We start from the raw sequence: 21,179 nt of genomic DNA, 5'->3' as shown, positions 1-21,179 counted from the left end.
TTTCTCACCCCCCACCCCACCCCCATACACACACAAACTCACTCTCCTGCTGGTAATAGCTCATCCAAACTGACCACTCTCCAAGTTTAAATCCAAGTTAAACCAGAACATCTGGGGGGGAGGGGGGGAGGAAAAAACAAGAGGAAATAGGCTACCTTGCATAATGACTTAGCCACTCCCAGTCTCTATTTAAGCCTAAATTAATAGTATCTAATTTGCAAATGAATTCCAATTCAGCAGTTTCTCGCTGGAGTCTGGATTTGAAGTTTTTTTGTTTTAAGATAGCGACCTTCATGTCTGTGATTGCGTGACCAGAGAGATTGAAGTGTTCTCCGACTGGTTTATGAATGTTACAATTCTTGACATCTGATTTGTGTCCATTTATTCTTTTACGTAGAGACTGTCCAGTTTGACCAATGTACATGGCAGAGGGGCATTGCTGGCACATGATGGCATATATCACATTGGTGTATGTGCAGGTATACAAGCCTCTGATAGTGTGGCTGATGTTATTAGGCCCTGTGATGGTGTCCCCTGAATACATATGTGGGCACAATTGGCAACGGGCTTTGTTGCAAGGATAAGTTCCTGGGTTAGTGGTTCTGTTGTGTGGTATGTGGTTGTTGGTGAGTATTTGCTTCAGGTTGCGGGGCTGTCTGTAGGCAAGGACTGGCCTGTCTCCCAAGATTTGTGAGAGTGTTGGGTCATCCTTTAGGATAGGTTGTAGATCCTTAATAATGCGTTGGAGGGGTTTTAGTTGGGGGCTGAAGGTGACGGCTAGTGGCGTTCTGTTATTTTCTTCAGTCTCTACGTAAAAGAATAAATGGACACAAATCAGATGTCAAGAATTGTAACATTCATAAACCAGTCGGAGAACACTTCAATCTCTCTGGTCACGCAATCACAGACATGAAGGTCGCTATCTTAAAACAAAAAAACTTCAAATCCAGACTCCAGCGAGAAACTGCTGAATTGGAATTCATTTGCAAATTAGATACTATTAATTTAGGCTTAAATAGAGACTGGGAGTGGCTAAGTCATTATGCAAGGTAGCCTATTTCCTCTTGTTTTTTCCTCCCCCCCTCCCCCCCAGATGTTCTGGTTTAACTGGGATTTAAACTTGGAGAGTGGTCAGTTTGGGTGAGCTATTACCAGCAGGAGAGTGAGTTTGTGTGTGTATGGGGGTGGGGTGGGGGGTGAGAAAACCTGGATTTGTGCTGGAAATGGCCCACCTTAATTATGCACATTGTAGGGAGAATGGTCACTTTGGATGAGCTATTACCAGCAGGATAGTGAGTTTGTGTGTGTGGTTTTTGGGAGGGGGGTGAGGGGGTGAGAGAACCTGGATTTGTGCAGGAAATGGCCCAACTTAATTATCATGCACATTGTGTAAAGAGTTGTCACTTTGGATGGGCTATCACCAGCAGGAGAGTGAATTTGTGTGGGGGGGTGGAGGGTGAGAAAACCTGGATTTGTGCTGGAAATGGCCCAACCTGATGATCACTTTAGATAAGCTATTACCAGCAGGACAGTGGGGTGGGAGGAGGTATTTTTTCATATTCTCTGTGTATAAATAAAGTCTGCTGCAGTTTCCACGGCATGCATCTGAGGAAGTGAGCTGTAGCTCACGAAAGCTCATGCTCAAATAAATTGGTTAGTCTCTAAGGTGCCACAAGTCCTCCTTTTCTTTTTTGCGAATACAGACTAACACGGCTGTTACTCTGAAACCTGTCATTCAGTGATTGACACGCTCGGCGCTCAGCAGCTTCCCTGCCTCCGTCGCTCTGTAATCGATTGATTTTCGCTCGTGTGCTGTCCGGGGCTGGAGGAGGGAGGAAGCCGTTTACGTGCCCTTCCTCCGCCAAACAGCCCACGAGCCAAAGCAGAGGCGGGGCCGTTTCACTCGCTGACAGGCCTTGGCCCTGGCGGGCACCCATACGGCCTGTCGCGGGAACAGCGGGCCGACCTTTTGTCCCGCTGAGGGACCGGTGCGAGACGTGCTAGTGACGTCACCGCAGTCTCTGACTACCGCCCGAGCCCCGCGCGCCAAATTCGAACGCGGCAACCGGCGAGCGCGCGAGAGCACCCGCTGAGGGCCAGCAGCATCCACCCGGCTCGCGCGGCGGCGGCAGCAGCAGCAGCGTCTCCATGGCCACCCCCCCCAAGCGCAGCCGGGCCCAGAGCGGCATCAAGAAGATCGCCATAGAGGGCAACATCGGTGAGATCCCGCCGCGCGGCCCTGGCCCTGGCCCTGGCCCCTCCGGGACCAGCGCTGAGGCGCCGCCGTTCCTCACCTCTCCCGCCCTCCCCTGAGGTGACCTACCGCCATCCCTTGGCGGGAAGCGCCGGGACCTGCCGGGCCAGCCTCCTGTCCCGGCGGCTGGGCCAGCCGCTGCCGCCCTGGGATCACCCGCCCAGGGAGCCTCCTTCCGAGCCCGCCCGGCAGCTGGTTGTGCCCTAGGTCGCCACTGCCCTCCGAGCCCGGAGCGTGCCCTTTCCCTGCCCGCAAACCCGAGCGCTGCCTGCCAACGGCCCTCAGCCATGGGGAGAAGGCAGCTCTGCCCGTGGCTGTGACGCCCTGCTGGGGACTGGCCTGGACGGGGACTTCTGCCGCACTTCCCCGCTTTGCCTCGGCTGTTCCTACCGGGCATGCTGAAAACACACCCATGCCACGGCAGTGGTTTCCGTTGTGTGTCTTCACAGCGCTTTACAAAGATTGACCCTTTCCACATCCCTGGGGAGCTGGCTACGTTTGGGAAATGGTCTGGACCAGCTCCCCGTGTCCACGCAACTGCTCTGAATTAAAGCGATTTTCAGTCTGCAATAGAGTGGCCACACGGGGAGCTCAGCTTATTCCACAGTAGCTGGTCCTATTGTGGTGCGGTAGCCCTGTTGGTCCCAAGATATTCAGAGAAGCAAGGCGGGTGAGATAATATTTTTATTGGACCAACTTCAGCTGGTGAGAGAAAAAAGCTTTCAAGCTCACACAGAGCTTCATGTCAGCTATTCCTGTCAGTTTCCCTGCTGAAGCAAGCCCTTAGGTTAGGAAATCTGATCTAACAAGAATATACATCAGGAAAACAAAGCAGGAAGTAACTTGGGAAGTTGCTAGTAGTGTTACAAGTACTGGATTGCAATACTGAAGATGTTATCCTTTACTCTATTCAAGTTCCTGGTTTGAACAAATGTATTTCTTTCTGTAGTATTCTTGCCAGATTTTTGTTTTATGAGTTAGGGCATCAGAAATGTTTGTGCAAGCAGACATGATCAGCTCAAGTCCCTTTAGTTCCTTTTTAATCCTGGTAAATAATTATCACTATCTCCTTCTCCAAACTAGTCTCCTGACTTTTATTGTTTCTCAGGATATTCTATGCTATTTTATTTTATACTAGTGAAAAGAAACCAGTTTAACTTGCTCTGAAGGCCGGGGAGTGCCTCAGGTTGTTCAGTGACAGGATGAGCTAAACGTTTTTGGCCCCAGAGTGCCATGTAGGAATTGAGATCAGAATTTCCCATGGTTCGTACCACTTCACTGATCTATTGCTCCTCCAGCTCTTGGTAGCTTTATTTATTCTCATCTTAATGTACTTTTTTTTGTTTGTTTTGAAACACTCCATTCTTTTGCTTTGTGGCAGACTAATCTACTGGCTTTGTAACTGACGCTCCTTGTGGGGAGACAAATGACACGATGGTGCCTTTGTAACTTTACCAGGGAGATCACCAGTTGCCTTTAAATTTCTTAATTAAAAGCTTGCTTTCTTGCCTAAAATAAGTTAGAAGAAAAATTAGGTGGTACACTCTGAGAAGTTAAATTTACTTTTAAAAGTTAACTAAACAAAAAGATGAAGTAGGATGTGTCAGTAGTACCTAAATGTCACTTCACCTAGAATACTAACATAGACCAAGATTGTCTTTACTAGGGAAAAGGTGTATTTTTAACCCATGTTAAACTAACCCATGTTAAAATAATGAAAACAAGACGGTTATAGTTTTTTTAACCCATATTAGTTGCTGGAAGTAAACTGTAGGGGGAGCCCTTGGTTTAAATTTTTTTCTCAAGTAGAAGACAAGGTCGAAGCATCTTGAGGCACATGGGTGTATTGATAGAAAACATTGTCACACTGACAAATGCACACAGTTAAACTTCTGCATTTTCTGATTTATATTTTAAAGTCTACAGCCACAATAGTTTGTCTATGTTGCCATACCTAGTATTGTATAGGATATGAACTTAAGCTGCTAATAACTTACATTACATGGGCACTTACAAAAGAACTCACTTAACAGTTCATTCCTAGATTCAAGCATTCAGACTTAAAATTTTCTGCAGTGCATGCACAATTGCCTGTTTCCATTCATTAATAACTTAATGTCCAGTTTTTCAGACTTGCTTAGTGAGGATAATTCATGTACTAAGTTTAATGTTCATCCATTCTTTGGGAGGGGGGGAAGTTTGACAATAGCGAGAAGTTTTTTCACCCATATAGAAAAATGGTGAAAAATTTTTTCTGAAACTATTATCTTTGCTTAGCAATCATTAATTTTTCCAGAAAGTTATGAATAATTCAAAAGTTATTAGTGAAAATTGTTCTGTGGCATTAAGTATAGCACTTCATTCCAGGTGACTAATATAGTGAAGTATTTAATGTCAACTTTTTTCCCTTGTTTTAGCTCCACAATAAACATCCCATAATCATTAGGTTCCCTGTTTAATATGTTCTAGCATGCTTCTGCTACTCTGCTATAGAATATAGTCTGCACACGAGGTCAGGGTCAGATTATATTTTCAGAAATTTTACAGAAAATATTATATTTACAGAAAATATTATACAACTGATGGTTGTTACGGGCAAGGGAAAAAGATTCAATTGATCTCATTGGCCTTGTTCCAAGGCCTAATCTACGTATGGATGCTGTAATACTGCAGGAGGAGAATGTACTGGGGAGGTCTTCTCATGAAGCCAGTGATGCATGGGAAGTGGAGGTTGCATTTGATGGAACCTGGAAAACGGAGTATCTAGTGGCTAACAATTAACCACTTCCATTACTTTCTGACAGATGTATTTATTGTTCTCTTTTCCAACAGCTGCAGGAAAATCAACATTTGTGAATATTCTCAAACAAGTTACCCAGGAATGGGAAGTTGTTCCTGAGCCTGTAGAAAGATGGTGCAATGTTCAAAGCTGCCAAGAGGATTATGAGGTATGATGATAGCCTTTGACTTTTATTGAGATTAGTATTTCATATTATTTGCCCATTATTGAGCAAGGAGAAACTGCATCTTTGGGATCAAGGCCTCTTCTAATCTAATAAAACAATAATAAAAATATGATCTGTGTGTATATATATACCTGGAATAGTAACAGTTTAATCAACTCTCATCATATTCATTTGGATTCCTTTCACCTTTGTAGGCTTTGACCCTTATTAAACAACCTTGTGATGCTCAAATGGAATGTGTGTTTACACTCGTGCATGTTTAAGACAAAGTAGGTATGGGGAGTGTAGTAATCCTTTCGGCCAGACTTACAAGTGTATTGCAGAGTAAACACCATTTACACCTAATCGGCACAAATATTGGAAAAATGCCAGTCCTTGCTTGCACGGCCTCTCCCACTTGAGCACCACTGGCTTTGTCTATACTGGCACTTCATCAGCAAAACTTTTGTCATTCAGGGTTGTTAAAAAAAACACACCCCCCCGAATGACAAAAGTTTTACAGACAAAAAGCACTGGTGTGAACAGCGCTTTGTCGGCAGGAGAACTGTCGCTCTTGGGGGTGGAAGTTTTTTGTCAAGCAGGAGAGCTCTCTCCTGCTGACAAACAGCAGCACAGCCATGTCACTAAAAGTTGTGTACTGTAGCCATAGCCTAAAACATGACAAGGAAGTACTGGAAAGACATAGCTCAGATTTGATAATATATCTCTGTGAAGAAAACATAGAATAGTTCAGATGTCCCAGGAGATATCTTCTGAAACCTTTGGGAAAAGAATGTGAGCTGCTGATTAAATTGTTTATATAATCTGGTTTCGATTTTGATATTTGTATTCTAAACCTGGATCTATAACTATTTCAGCTTGCTTCATGGCTGCCACCTAAGGGCACAAGTCATGATGTCTGTGCACAGTAGTGCTATCACTGAGCCACAAAGGAACTTTTTTAAATGTAAAAAATAGTACAATGTATTTTGACACACTAAACCAGAGGTGGGCAAACCACAGCCCCCGGCCCCTGAGCTCCTGGCCTGGGAGGCTCGCCCCCAGCCCTCCCCAGCTGGTCCCCCTTCCCTGCAGCCTCAGCTCACTGCACTGCCAGTGCCGTGCTCCGGGCGGCGGAGCAGCAAGCTCCTGGGGCAGCGCAGCTGCAGAGCCTGGCCTGACCCGGGGCTCTGTGCTGTGCAGCGTGGCTGCCTGTCCTGGTGCAGCCGCACCACCAGCGCTCCAGGCAGCGGGATAAGGAGGCAGGGAGTGGGGGGATTGAATAGAGAGCAGGGGTGTGGATAGGGGTCTGGGCTGTCAGAGGGCGGGGAACAGGGTGGTTGAATGGAGATGGGATCCGAGGGGGGGATTGGATGGGGCGGCGGGGGGCAGTCAGGGGCAGGCGTTCTGGGGTAAGTCAGGGGACAGGGAGAAGGGGTGGTTGGATGTGGCAGGGGTCCCGGGGTGCTGTCAGGAAGGGGGGGTTAAATGGGGTGGGGGGAGTAGGACAGGGAGTCCGGGGACGGTCAAGGAGAAGGGGGGAGTGGATGGGGGCAGGGGTCGCAGGGGGGCAGTCGGAAAGGAGAGGGGGGAGTTGGATGGGGCGGCAGGGGGCAGTTGGGGCAGGAGGTCAGGGGACAGAGAGCGGGGGGTGGATGGGACAGGGGTCCGGGGGGGGTGAGAAGCAGGAGGGGTCAGATACGGGGCCGGGGTTGGGCCATGCCTGGCTGTTTGGGGACGCACAACGTCCCCTAACTGGCCCTCCATACAATTTCAGAAACCCGATGCGGCCCTCTGGCCAAAAAGTTTGCCCACCCCTGCACTAAACAAAAATTTTAAACAGTGAAGGCATTTGCCTCATCTACCATTTATTGGTCAAAAAGTGTGTGCTTGTACTAGGTCATCCAAACCAAGCAACTTTTCACAGCCCTTTTGGGTTGCAATGAAGAAGTTTTTGGAGATCCTGGCAATTACAGATTGGTAAGTCTAATGTTTGTACCGGACAAATTAGTTGAAACAATAGTAAAGAATAAAATTGTCAGACACATAGAAGAACATAAATTGTTGCGCGAAAGTCAACATGGTTTCTGTAAAGGGAGACCATGTCTTACTAATCTGTTAGAGTTCTTTGAGGGGGTCAACAAACATGTGGACAAGGGGGATCCAGTGGACATAGTGTACTTAGATTTCCAGAAAGCCTTTGACAAGGTCCTTCACCAAAGGCTCATAAGTAAATTAAGTTGTCATGGGATAAGAGGGAAGATCCTTTTATGGATTGAGAACTGGTTAAAAGACAGGGAGCAAAGGGTAGGAATAAATGGTAAATTTTCAGAATGGAGAGGGGTAACTAGTGGTGTTCCCCAAGGATCAGTCCTAGGACCAATCCTGTTCAACTTATTCATAAATGATCTGGAGAAAGGGGTAAACAGTGAGGTGACAAAGTTTGCAGATGATACTAAACTGCTCAAGATAGTTAAGACCAAAGTAGACTGTGAAGAACTTCAAAAAGATTTCACAAAACTAAGTGATTGGGCAACAAAATGGCAAATGAAATTTAATGTGGATAAATGTAAAGTAATGCACACTGGAAAGAATAACCCCAACTATACATATGATATGATGGGGGGCTAATTTAGCTACAACTAATCAGGAGAAAGATCGTGGAGTCATCGTGGATAGTTCTCTGAAGACGTCCACGCAGTGTGCAGCAGCAGTCAAAAAAGCAAACGGGATGTTAGGAATCATTAAAAAAGGGATAGAGAATAAGATGGAAAATATCTTATTGCCTTATATAAACCCATGGTACGCCCACATCTTGAATACTGCATACAGATGTGGTCCCCTCATCTCAAAAAAGATATACTGGCATTAGAAAAGGTTCAGAAAAGGGCAACTAAAATGATTAGGGGTTTGGAACGGGTCCCATATGAGGAGAGATTAAAGAGGCTAGACTTTTCAGCTTGGAAAAGAGGAGACTAAGGGGAGAATATGATAGAAGTCTATAAAATCATAAGTGGTGTGGAGAAAGTGAATAAGGAAAAGTTATTTACTTGTTCCCATAATATAAGAACTAGGGGCCACCAAATGAAATTAACGGGTAACAGGTTTAAAACAAATAAAAGGAAGTTCTTCTTCACTCAGTGCACAGTCAACCTGTGGAACTCCTTGCCTGAGGTGGTTGTGAAGGCTAGGACTATAACAGGGTTTAAAAGAGAACTGGATAAATTCATGGCGGTTAAGTCTATTATTGGCTGTTAGCCAGGATGGGCAAGGAATGGTGTCCCTAGCCTCTGTTTGTCAGAGGATGGAAATGGATGGTAGGAGAGAGATCACTAGATCATTACCTGTTAGGTTCACTCCTTCTGGGGCACCTGGCATTGGCCACTGCCGATAGACAGGATACTGGGCTGGATGGACCTTTGGTCTGACTCAGTATGGTCATTCTTATCTTCTTATGAGATGAATGCTCATAATGGTTGAGATCCTCTAATTGCCCATTTCAAGTCAAGGATTGGTATCTGTGGCCATCGATGTGGTAACGTTACTTAATTGTAGCCAAAAACCAGCTGCGTATAATAAAATTATCCTGTGCAGTTTAGCTTTGACATATAGCATTTTTGCCTGAGAAATTTACAACTGAAATGTCAACAATCTAACAATAGTTTTACAACTAATTAATAATGAAAGTTTAAAAGGAAAAGTTAATATTGCTTAATTGTGTAACTTAAGCAGATATATTTCTGTTTATAATAGAAATGTAGCCCTGGAAGGAATCTCAAGAAGTCACTAGTTCATCCCCCTGTGCTGAGACAGAATTAAGTATGCCTTCTGGGATAGTGTAGGTTATTGGTGAGCATACATGCACATTAAATATATTTATATGCTCACCTTAAGACCAATGGGAGCTGTGTGTTCTACTGGTTAGAATACAGGCATGGGAGTCAGTTACCCAAGGCCACACAACAGGTCAGTGGCAGAGTTGGGAAGTGTCTGCTCCTCAGTTTCTCTGTTTATAAAAATTGCCCATGTACTCATTTTATAAAAGTCCTTAGAGGCAAGCGATTACAGAAGTGCAAAATAGTAATTATTATCATTAGTAAGTTTTCTGATGTCCACATTACATAGTCTATTTTCAATTGTACCTTTGTTAAATCAAAGCCACTTTTTTCATAAACAAAACAAAGGCACTCCTTTCCGCTCTACCCCCGCTTCCTACACACAGTACAAAGATTATGACCAGACAAAATTTGTAATTTTCTTTATATAGGCCTGTGCCAAAACAGAACACTATTTGTCCAAAACACATAATTGGTTGCTGAATTTAACTCAAGTTTTGCGGCATTTGACCTTTGGTGTCTCACGCCTTGCAGTGTGCCTGATATGAATATGACTTGCAAACCCGTGCATGAAATCTTCTCCATAGGTGAATAAAGGTAAAATGCTGCACAGTTCATAACTGTGTTTTCCCAAATAAAAAACAGTTGGGTTGTGCTCTCATACACCGTGCCCCAATGTTGCAGGGGGTCTCAGAGAAGTGCAGGATGCAATTCTCAGCACAACGAAGGGAGTTAAGATGTGTGCAAATGACACTCACGCTTATAAATGGAGATTAAGAGTAGTTGGAGACAATTCTAGGCCTGAAAAAAGAGACTACACCATTTTGTCATGATAAGCAATTTTGGGCATTTTAGAGGTAACTTAGATAAGTTGGACCCCATAATCATTGGGTGACTTACTTTGTTAAAAATAGGAGCTGACGACATCACAGAAGAGTGGAGGGAATGTGCTTCAGATGATGTATGAGAAACCGGACCGGTGGTCTTTCACCTTCCAGACGTATGCCTGCCTGAGCAGAATCCGGGCTCAGCTCAAATCCCTTAATGGGAAAATCAGGGAGGTGGAGAACCCTGTGGTCTTCTTTGAGCGATCTGTGTATAGCGACAGGTATGTTTAATATGTGGACACTTGGCTGAGTATTAGAATCCTTGTATGACTAGAAAGCAGATGAGCTTTCATAAGCACTTAAGGACCAGTGGCTTGTGACTGGCTCTGGTGAGTTTACGATATTATCAGTGGATCCATGGGCTATCACCAGCAGGAGAGTGAATTTGTGTGGGGGGGTGGAGGGTGAGAAAACCTGGATTTGTGCTGGAAATGGCTCACCTGATGATCACTTTAGATAAGCTATTACCAGCAGGACAGTGGGGTGGGAGTAGGTATTGTTTCATATTCTCTGTGTATATATAAAGCCTGCTGCAGTTTCCACGATATGCATCTGAGGAAGTGAGCTGTAGCTCACGAAAGCTTATGCTCTAATAAATTGGTTAGTCTCTAAGGTGCCACAAGTACTCTTTTTCTTTTAGTGGATCCATTGTTCACTTTCTCTCCATATTATTGTACAATGAGGTCATTTTACCAATTCAAACAATAACTTTGTTGTATTAATGAAATTATATTAAATATATGTAATTTTCTGTCCTCTTAAAAAAAAGGGAGGGGGGCAGAGTTGAAGGGAGAAAGAAGAGCAAATTCTCTATTTCTCCCTAACTTTTGTTATTCCCATGTTCTTTGAGAGCTGCTCTATATTTGCTCCTAAGTGTCTTACCTTTCAGTCTCTGGCTGCAGGGGGTTGAACTTCACTATTGAGCCCCATGTCTGCAGTTTTGGGGTTAATAGTGCCCGAGGATAGTCCTAGCCAACTACCATGGTGCTTCAGTGGAGGAGCTAGGTGTACTGTCCTAAATGCTCTTGTTGCAGTCTCCAAAAGGTGGTGAACCTGTCAGAGAGGTAATAGAACATATGTCTGAACCCTGAACATGGCAGCTATGCATGACTCTGTGGGAAACTGCAACTGAAATAGCATGGGGTAGGGGACCAGATGGGTGGCAAGACTGCAGCCATCTAGAAAGAGAGCAAAGGGTTAAATACAATCTAGTAATAAGATCACCTGACTCCTTCAGGTGAGCCAGTGGAACAAAACTGTTAGGTTTTAACGACATTATTCATGGATAATTGAGTTTCTTGCAATCTAAACATCAATCAGGCTACAAAAGTAGCTCATCCATTTTTTCCTAGATATGGCAGAGCATATTGAACTGGATATTTAAATAACATGACTTACATTTCCTCATTGTTTGATCAATCTTTTGGGTTTTAGGTATATTTTTGCATCTAACTTATATGAATCTGATTGCATGGATGAAACCGAATGGACGATTTACCAAGATTGGCATGAATGGATGAATAAGCAGTTTGGTCAAAGCCTTCAACTAGATGGAATCATTTATCTCAGAGCCACTCCTGAGGTGAGAAATAAAACTTTATGAATTTAGCAAGAATGAGAGTGCAATCAGATTGACCAATCTGAGCCTTGCCTATAAATCTTTGCCTACATGAGTTTAGAACTATTTTGCCAGGTTGCACTCTTTAATACTCTATAGAAAGTGGTGTATTTTTAAGGTGTCCACAAAACTACTGTTTTCTTGAGAAATCTCAGTTACGTTCAAACAAATCTTCAGCCCAAGCTGTCTGTATCAGAATCTTTATAAACTTGTGACTGCTCATGTTAAAACACCAACACCAGGCATGTTACCTAGTGGCAACACAGCTGTCTGGGAAATAAAGTTGGGGCAGAGAAAGTGGACTTCTGTCCAAGAAAATGCCTAGAAATAATATTTTGCCCATTTATATCAAGGATCTCAAAGTGCTTTACGTACATTAGTAAAGCCTCACATGTTCCTGTGAGATGATATTCTTTACAGATAAAGAAAACTGAAGCATAAAGAGATTAAGGAGACAATATAGCTGTTCTGCCTGAGAAGGTAAGATGACTTGGATTCAGAGCTCAGCCACTTTGCCCAAAAGAACACAGGACTAGTGGGCAGGGAGCAATGTACTAAAATCCACACACTGAATGGAGATTACAATGGAAAAACAGTGGAAATTCCATGGATTTTTGGGTCACAGATGAGTATCAGAAGTGCCTCTTTCTGGCTCTCAATCATTCTGAAGCCCATACCAATGCAAGCCTTGCTGCCTCGGTTTGCCTTGTTTGCCATAGGTTCTCTGGTATTCAGGTTCTTGTCCTTTCTGATGTGGTTCATGTGATATGTAGGTGTAGCTGTTGCTGATATAGTCAAAGTTAAAAGCTGTTTGGAAAACCTGGGTTTGGGGAGGGATGGGTTTCAAATTTTCCTATTTTCTGTCAGTATAGTTTTGACACTTTTTATTACCAGCCCTCGTCAGTAATAATTTCCAATGCAAATATCTTTACTGCTGCCTTGAGAAAGGACATTCACTGTGCAAGGTGGCCTGTTCCTGACTCCTTTTCTTTTGCCTGGGTGCATACTGTATTCAGTGATTGTCACTGGCATGGAGAGAATGGTCAAGGCTGCTTGCTCCCATATGATGCCATGTAGCTGTTTACCTTTTTGACTTTGATTATAGGCCCATCTGTTCTGTGACAAGGGGAAAGTATGGCCATAAGCAACTTGTCTAAGGTCAAAGTCAGAGGCAAAGCCAGGAATAGTACCCAGGTGTCCTAATTTCCAGTCCTTTGCTATAAACACTTAACCATAGTTAAGTCTGTTGGGCTGCTCTTTCCTTATTGCACTTTTCCGCTATTGCTGTAACTATTCCTTGGGGGAAGAATTCTTGGAATCCTATGCCAGTCCGGGACATATTTCTTGATAAGGGTAGATAAGAGCATTGTCAAAGTATTTGCATGAATGGAGGGGTACTCTCACTATATAGAGTATTTGGTAGAAATATAAGGTATGGTGTAGATTTGGCTTGATCACTTTCTGTGGGCCTTAGCAAAGCCCACAGAAGAACTTGGAGCTATTGTGTGACTAACTGGTCACCTGTTCAGGCAGAATTTAACGTGTCTAATGTTCCTGGAAAGCTTAGGGACTGCTCTTCACATCTTTGCAAGTCTTCCTGCATCTGTGTGTTTAAAGATTGCTCTAGGTGGTGCTGATGTGTCAGGGGATGCTTCAATTTTCCTGACTCTTATTTTTTGACAAGGCAAACACCTTACATTTACTCCCTTCCTAAGATCAAGTTATGCTAGATTGGGGCAAGGGGCGGGGTATAAAGCTACACTAGCATTGAGGAGCATGAAAATTCCAGTGTTTAAACTTCAGTTTAAATTATAATATCCTCATAAATAGTATAATACCTGTAAAAATAAAGAATATTATAGTATGTACAAAAAGATTATAAGTTTACAGTAGACATCTTTCTTGCAAATATTGCACCCTCTGTAATTGTAAAGGAATACATAAGTGCCCTTCCCTTTGTGCACATTGTATCAAAGGTACTTAGCTTTTGGCATCTAGTGTTATGACATCGCAGAGCCCTGTGTTCATTCTTTTGAATCCCACACACCCTGTTATGTTTTCATCTTTGGCCTTGAATTTTATTTGTTCCTTTAAAGTATGACTAATTTGTGTGTTTACATCTTGTGAAAAGATAACAAAAAAGGTCTTCAGACTGTCATTCCTGATCATAATTACGGAGTTTGCAGTGAGTACACAACCAAGTGAAAAATATATAAGAATGTGAAAGGAACACTGTAACGTAAAGACAGACACATGTTTAAATCCTTACAGATAATACTTTAGATTATTAAAACCAAAAGAACTTTAAAAATCCAATATACTTTACATTATTTATGCTGTTGACTTTTTGCATTTCATTCAGCTAGAACAATGTATTTAGACCAATGTATGTATGTAGTCAAGTGCACTTCTTGTACTGAACATACTAGCATAATGCTGTGGTGTTTGAGTTTCTATTACTATAGGGTAATATCTAAATAAAAAGTTTGAATTGCCCCATCACCACCACCAAAAATCAAGCCACTGACACTTTCTCTTCTGAGTTTTTCAATCTTAGCATTTTAAGAAAATTTCAAGTTTTGGCCTGAATTATTTGAACATGTTACTTTAAACCTGTAGATACTTAGATAAGCTATAGACAAGCTTCACAGTAGGAGTGATAGGCAAACTACTTGACCAAGTACTTGACCAAGAGTCAAGAATTCTTGGTTCTATTACTGGCTCTCCCACAAAGCTGGTTTGTAAATTTGACTTCTCTGTGCCTGGCTCTCAATTCATAAAGGGTATTTTTTTTAAATTGAGTTTTTGCCCCTTATATTCTGTTTTATGATTTATAAAGAGAGCTAAAAGGGGTGTGTGTTGAAAAATAAGAATATTTTTATTTTACAAAAATCAGGAATTTCAAGTTTGGTCTTCCCCTGTTTTGCCAAAGGACTTCTTGGTGGGCTCCAGAGACATTTTCTGAACTCTCACCTTCATTGGAGTGTTTGGGGTTGCTGAGACACCATTTCTCCCAAGGGCTCATGAACCTTTGGAATTAAGTAGATGTCAGCAAAACAAACAAGTTTTAAACAGGCTGCTTAAAAATTCCTTTTCTTCCAGGCTCTTAGCATGTCTGATGTCAGAATCCTCGTTCTCCAGAAACTAGACAAGACATGAGTTTCTAATGCTATAGAGACCATTTTCTTCTCCCTTTTATTTTAACTGTTCAGGCTCTCTTCGTACACCATAGTAAAGCAATAAAGGGCACAAACCCATCTCTTTTGCACATTACCATAAAAGATTATAAAAATAATCTCAGGGCATTGTGAACTTTAACATTTTCAATACTCTTTGTTATCTTCTGATACAAGGTGCCATAAGTGCAAAGTAATATATGTAAATACCTTTTTTTAATAAAAGTCAGCAATAAAACTTTTCTACATATCACAAAGTCTGAAAAATGAAAAAAATGTTGTTGGAACTTTTAATTGAACCTGCCCCTTTACGCATCACATCCTTATTGTATGGAATACAGAAAAATAAACTTTTTTATTAGTGTACTGGAGTTTCAGGATGAACTTGAACTTTTGTTTTTTATATTGTCTTTAAGTGAAAGATTTACCTTTTGAATTTTTGAGTCCACAAAGGCAACAATAATTCTCAAGAATAGTTGTTCAGATTTCCCAATAAAAGGACATAATTGACTGGGAACATGGCTCCACAACAAAGCTTTTTATGTTGTTTTCAATAATCAAGTGAACCTTTAAGTGCCAATGTTGAAGAACTGATGCAAAGTTTCTCTTGTATTGTTTTTTTACCATTTTTTTGCCAGTTAACCAACAACATGTCATTGGCCTCCATTAGCTAAACGTGGAAGAATCTTTCTGTACTCCCAAAACTCACTCACTAGTGAAAGGGTGGCAATCTTTGCTAAGAGTGTAGGGTATTGGGCTTTTTTTTTTTTTTTTTTTTTTTTTTTTTTTAAAAAAAGCTTCAGGGAGTTGAAAATAAATTGGACTTTAATTCTTCTCTTGTAAATTGGTCTACTTTTTTTCTTTCTGCTTTTAGAAATGCTTAAATAGGATTTACTTGCGTGGAAGAGATGAAGAACAAGAAATTCCTATTGAATATCTGGAGAAACTTCACTACAAACATGAAAGCTGGCTTCAGCATAGAACATTACGGTAGGCTTATTATTTATTTATTTATTTTTTGGTGACTAACGCATATCTGGAAACATCTGATAGTGAAGGTGTTTGCCGGTGTCTTCCCCACGGTTTCAAATAAGACTTCAGTTGTCCTTGAAAATGTCAAACCATGATGGCTTTTAAAAATCAAGTATCTTATGTATTTGGGTCTCTTATAACTATATCTGAAAATGTCTTATTGGGCTCAGTTTCACAGGGTGTTGAACATTATTTGGGGGTCCAGGATGCCCTTCAATTCATGTTCAACTCAGCTAGAGCTGAGAGCATTTAGCAGTTTGCAGAACTGAGCTCAATGGGATACATAGCCTGGACATTACTGAAGTCACTTGGAGATGCTGGTCACTCAGCACACTGTAAATTCGAGGTTATTTATTTAGGACCCTAACCAAGGAATCTAGCTTTAGGGTCCTGTATTTAAAAATTAAGGATATAATTTATTAAGCGCTGCAGTTCTCCCAATCTGGGAGATTTTCATTGTTAAGATTGCTGTGATGAAAACTTGATTTATATTTACTTTGCAATTAATATAATTTCTCTCCTTTTCCTATTCCTACACCCCTATTTCTATATAGAACGGATTTTGAATACTTGGAAGAAGTACCCATCTTAACACTGGATGTTAATGAAGATTTCAAAGGCAACAAAGACCAGTATGAAAATATGATTGAAAAGGTAAAACTTAACAAGAAATACCACCTTTTTGCTATTTAAACATGTTGATAAACATTCAATACAAGATCACATTTATGTTCAAAGAAAACTATGTACTTTGGAACAGCAGTCTGTAACTTCAAAACCATCTCTCACCATAACTTTTCTGTGCAATATTTAACCTAAAGCTTTTTTTAAGGCACATTTGAGACCACCACTGGAACTGCCTCTGTGTGTGTGAGTGCATGTACGTGCACAAATATATGCATCTAGAGTCTCTGAGCAATACGAATCACTCCTCCATTCAACCCACTACTATCACCACTTTGATTCAGTAACTAACATGTCAGAGTTCTGACCCAAAGCAGCAAGCAGAGAGAAGACGCACTGTAGGCTCTGTGGATTTCACTATTTGGAGAAAGGAAAATTTTTAGTAAATATATAAATCTTATTTGTGACACTGGCAGTATACAAGCCCATTGAAAGACTGTAATTAAAAAATAAAACTACTAATGCAGGGAGGAGATATATAAAATCATAAAACATACTTCACTGTTTACACATTAAGCATGTTTCTTAAACATTAAACAATCCAGTTTTCTTCTTGTGTAAATGATTTTCCAGCTTGATGTTACACTGGTTAAATAATCTTGTGTGTTCTTGACAGAGAGAAACTGTTCTTATGTTGCTGCCGTTCTACTCCAGTCATACACAACTACAAAATGTTTGTTAAAGAAGCAGACAAAAATGCCTCTGAAAAGCAGTTAGTAGGTGTGCAAATACAGTGGCTGCTTTTCAAATTTAGTTTCTCAATTTATTTGGGAAATGATGCGGAATATAAAATGGAGCTATTGCATTTTTGGATCAAATATATTTCTTTGAGTAGTTTTAAGGGAGAAATTAAACTAAGGGTTTTGTTACATCAATCTGGTCTATTTCTAAGCTAATGCTAAAGGGATAATTTTTCTACTCTAGGCCAACAAGTTGAACTTTCACTTGGATATTAATTGTTCTTGTGTGGTGTTGGCCAGTTAGTTCATAGCCATTTCAGTAAATGTTCAGTAGCTCAGATACTTTTATATTGTCTTTAAATTTTGCTAGTAATATTTATTTCACACTGCAGTAAGGCTTGTCCAGTTTCTCTGAGAAATAATTTGTTTACCTCACAAGGTGACTTACCCTTTGGTCTTGGTTTATCCATTAGGAAATAAGGTCATTTACCTGTTAAAATAGCCTGCATGGTCTCTGATGACTTTAGAGCAGGGTTGGGCAAACTCTTTGGCCCGAGGGTCACATCTGGGTTGCAAAACTGTATGGAGGGCCGGGTAGGGAAGGCTGTGCCTCCCCAAACAGCCTGGCCCCCACCCTCTATCCACACACACACACACACACACCGGCCCAGCAGGAGCAGTGGGTCAGAGCGCTGGCGGTGAGGCAAGCTGAGGCTGCGGGGTAGGGTCTGGGGGCTAGCCTCCCCGGCCGGGAGCCTCAGGGGCCCTGTGGGCCAGATGTGGCCCACAAGCCGTAGTTTGCCCGCCTCTGGTTTAGAGCTTGTTACATGACTGAGCAACCTAAAACACCCTGACTGTAGTGATTGAATATGCTTCCTCACCAGCCCAGGGGGAAAGAGACTAGGAACTGGAATTCAACCCATTTCCTGCATAGCACTGAGACTCTGCTGCAGAGTCAAGCCATTGGACACACATCTTAAAGTGTCCTAAGCTTTTGCTAGGGATCTTCTTAGTTGTTTTTGCATACAGTAGAGCCTCAGATTTATGAACACCTCAGGAATGTGTTATTCGTAACTTTGAACAAAATGTTATGGTTGTTCTGTCAAAAGTTTACAGCTGAACATTGACTTAATACAGCTCTGAAGCTTTACTTTCTTTCTTTGTCTGGCTTGTCCTCGTCTGTCCCTCCACGAACGCAAGTTGACGCTCCACCATTCCATTTTGTTGCAAGCACATTCTTTCTATTTCTGGCCAAACAATTTTGTCATGGGATCAGCCCAGCGCGTTTTTGGTCTGCCCAGCGGTCATTTGTGATCTCTGGGGATCCAGTCACTAATGTGGGTTGTCCACCTATTGTCTTGCCTGCGGACTACATGACCCGCCCATCACCTGCACTACATCGGTCACCTCTGTACGCCTTCTCTAATGCTTGTATCTAATGGATGATGAGCTGCCCATGAAGAAAATGAAAGAACTATTTAATTCCACTGTTCTGCCAGCAGCGCTGTATGGAGCGGAAAACTGGTCAACGATGAAAGTGAGGGAAGAAAAAATTCGCTGTCACCCAGAGAGCAATGGAAAGGCGAATGTGTAAGATATTGCTCCATGATCACATACCGAATGAGGAGATCAGAAGGCGTACAGAGGTGACTGATGTAGTGCAGGTGATGTACGAAACTTTACTATACAGAAGAAAAATGCTGCTTTCCCTTTATTTTTTAGTAGTTCACTGTATTGTATTTGTGCTCTTTTGGGGGGGGTGGAAGGGGAGTGTCTCTGCTGCTGCCTGATTATGTACTTCCAGTTCAAATGAGGTGTGTGGTTGATTGGTTATTTCGTAACTCTGGTGTTCATAAATCTCAGGTTCTACTGTGTCTCTAATGCTGAAGAGCAAATTCTCAAATAGCTGCATAGGAGCTCATTTGTGTTCATATATTTGGAATGTTTATTTTCTGAACTTTTATATACATGTTGAAACTGCTCACCTTCTGTAACAACTTTAGATGTAATCTTAAAGAATCTTGTTGCAGTTTAGGACAGTTTTCACATGTCTTAGAAGCACTGAAGAATTCCACATCAGTACAATGTGTGGCTACCTAGGGTTCTTCACCTACTGAACTTCAGGAATCGTGGCTTTCTGCAGCTCTGGCCACAAAATCACATGCTTTGTCATGGGATTTTATTTCACCCAGTAATTACACCTTGTACGGTATAAGGCAGTAGAGAGGTGAAAAGTCACTTCTCATAGATCTGTTTCATAAATACACTTCATTTGATTCAAAATATTTGCTTCTTTTGCAGGTCAAGAAATTTTTGAGCACTTTATAATCCTTTTGAAGAGCAAACAGAATCAAACTGTTCCAAACATCTGTGAGATCAGAGCTTGGGTTCAAATTCGGCTTTCTTATAAGGTGTCTGAAGAGGAGGGGTTCAGTGTCGTTGCTTTAACAAATTGTGAGGAACAAACACACTTTGTGATATTTGTTTTACAAAATTTATGTATAGATTATTTTCATAAACCAGTGGGCCTGTTCAGTGTTATAGAGAACAATTTACAAGTTACCCAACGCTACAAAGAGTCCCAGGAGACCTTAATTACTACTCCTGTTTCTGATTAGAGTAATAAATTCCCATAGAGCACTCTTCCTATTTTGTCCCTAATTTGTATTTAATTCCCATGTAGTTAGGGGTTTTATCAGAGCTGGTCTCCTGTATTTTTCAGTGGAATTTGAGAGTCTGCAAGGGAAGTTGTACATTCTTTAGCAGGTTCTTCCCAATTACGGGAAGAGGATATTGAGGGGAAGGGATTTCTGCTGATGAGGGAATTAATTTACATAAAGTCCCATACATCAAAATACAAAAATGTGTTTTGATAATTCCAGGAGATTGGTGGGGCTTTGCCCAGAATGAGTTGGATCAAAAACCAAACCTTAAGTACAATGCTCCTTCAACAAACTTCGGTGTCTGCCATTTTTGTGTCATTTTGTAAATTAAGGTATTTGAGAGTTTCCATCTGTTAGCGCTTGTTCTTTTTGTTTTATAACATTTCCTATACAAAGTTATAAGATCTGTATAAATTATTTTTCATATTGGATAATTTCCATCTGAAATTTAGGAATCTGTTTTTGGTAGCCAGTAAATCCTTTTTTTTTCTGTGGAGACCAGCATCCACTTGTTGAATGCTGAAATAGAAGGTAAAACTATGTAAGCTGTCTTTAGGTTTTAAATTGTGTTTTTAAATGTGATGTGAATAGACTTTTAAATGTTGTCATGGTGGGAGTTACATTGTTCTTACCTAGCAATCTCCTGCTGTTTTAATTTCTTCTCTGGTTAACTGTTGGTTTTTCTGCAATGAAAAAGGGAGAACTTTGTGGAGCAACCACTATTTTAATGCACTGATCTTTGTAATGGTGATTTTTCTTTCAAATTCTGAAAACATCATCAACCATTTAGTACACACATCTTGAAATATGTACTGTATTTTGTGCTGTATTGTTTTGCATTCAATACTTTTTCTCAATATGTAATTATACACTTGGCTTTTGAATGCAAATATTCTGTTGTCATAGGATTTTATTATAATGGTGCTCATGTTCCCTGTCAATTTGGAGATAGAATCTCATACTGTGTGACTAGAATGATGTTTGAAAAATAAAAATGGATAGAAACTTTTTTGCACTTATTAAAATTGTTGGCTTTCAGTATCGTGTAACAGTTGTGCGTAGATTGGCGATATGTAATATTCATACAAGAGCTGAGCTGATGTCAATATATGTCAAATTCTTGGAGGATATAAATTTACTACATTTTTTTAAATATTGTGTTACTGAGTCTAGATTTCCCACACATGGGAAAATATGGAAAATGAATTACTAATTCCATATTTTTTCCAGACTTGTCCAGGACTGCAGAGGCAAAAGGAAAGACATTCTAAGATCTTAGCTCCAGAAACTGAGTTTATATAAAGCCAGTGTCTGACATTGATGAAGATTCAGTTCAGATTTAATTAAACATGCAACAGAAACCTTGAAAATATTCTTGCCAAATCTACACCAGACACTAGCAAC

The 21,179-nt window shown here is 41.3% G+C and overlaps 1 protein-coding gene across 1 annotated transcript; it reads left to right on the top strand.

The window, feature by feature from the left end:
- Positions 1–1,848: 1,848 nt before the first annotated feature.
- DCK (deoxycytidine kinase) lies at positions 1,849–20,894 on the top strand. The gene is made up of 7 exons (XM_084625784.1): positions 1,849–2,218; positions 5,087–5,202; positions 9,950–10,143; positions 11,357–11,504; positions 15,591–15,706; positions 16,303–16,402; positions 19,414–20,894. The coding sequence occupies exons 1-7, from the start codon at positions 2,149–2,151 to the stop codon at positions 19,438–19,440; spliced, it is 771 nt and encodes a 256-aa protein (XP_084481910.1). The 5' UTR covers positions 1,849–2,148; the 3' UTR covers positions 19,441–20,894.
- Positions 20,895–21,179: the final 285 nt, after the last annotated feature.

The sequence above is a fragment of the Lepidochelys olivacea genome (assembly GCF_965140295.1).
Source record: "Lepidochelys olivacea isolate rLepOli2 genome assembly, chromosome: 4".
Lineage (NCBI taxonomy): Eukaryota > Metazoa > Chordata > Testudines > Cheloniidae > Lepidochelys > Lepidochelys olivacea.
Note: the sequence above shows the minus strand (reverse complement) of the source record. Positions and strands in the feature narration are given on the sequence as shown.

Bases quoted from the DNA above. Each gene is read 5' to 3' on its own strand.
- DCK (XM_084625784.1), top strand. From the start codon at position 2,149: ATGGCCACCCCCCCCAAGCGCAGCCGGGCCCAGAGCGGCATCAAGAAG. The intron at 2,219-5,086 runs GTGAGATCCCGC...CTTTTCCAACAG, and splicing joins CGCCATAGAGGGCAACATCG to CTGCAGGAAAATCAACATTT. The intron at 16,403-19,413 runs GTAAAACTTAAC...CTTCTTTTGCAG, and splicing joins ATGAAAATATGATTGAAAAG to GTCAAGAAATTTTTGAGCAC.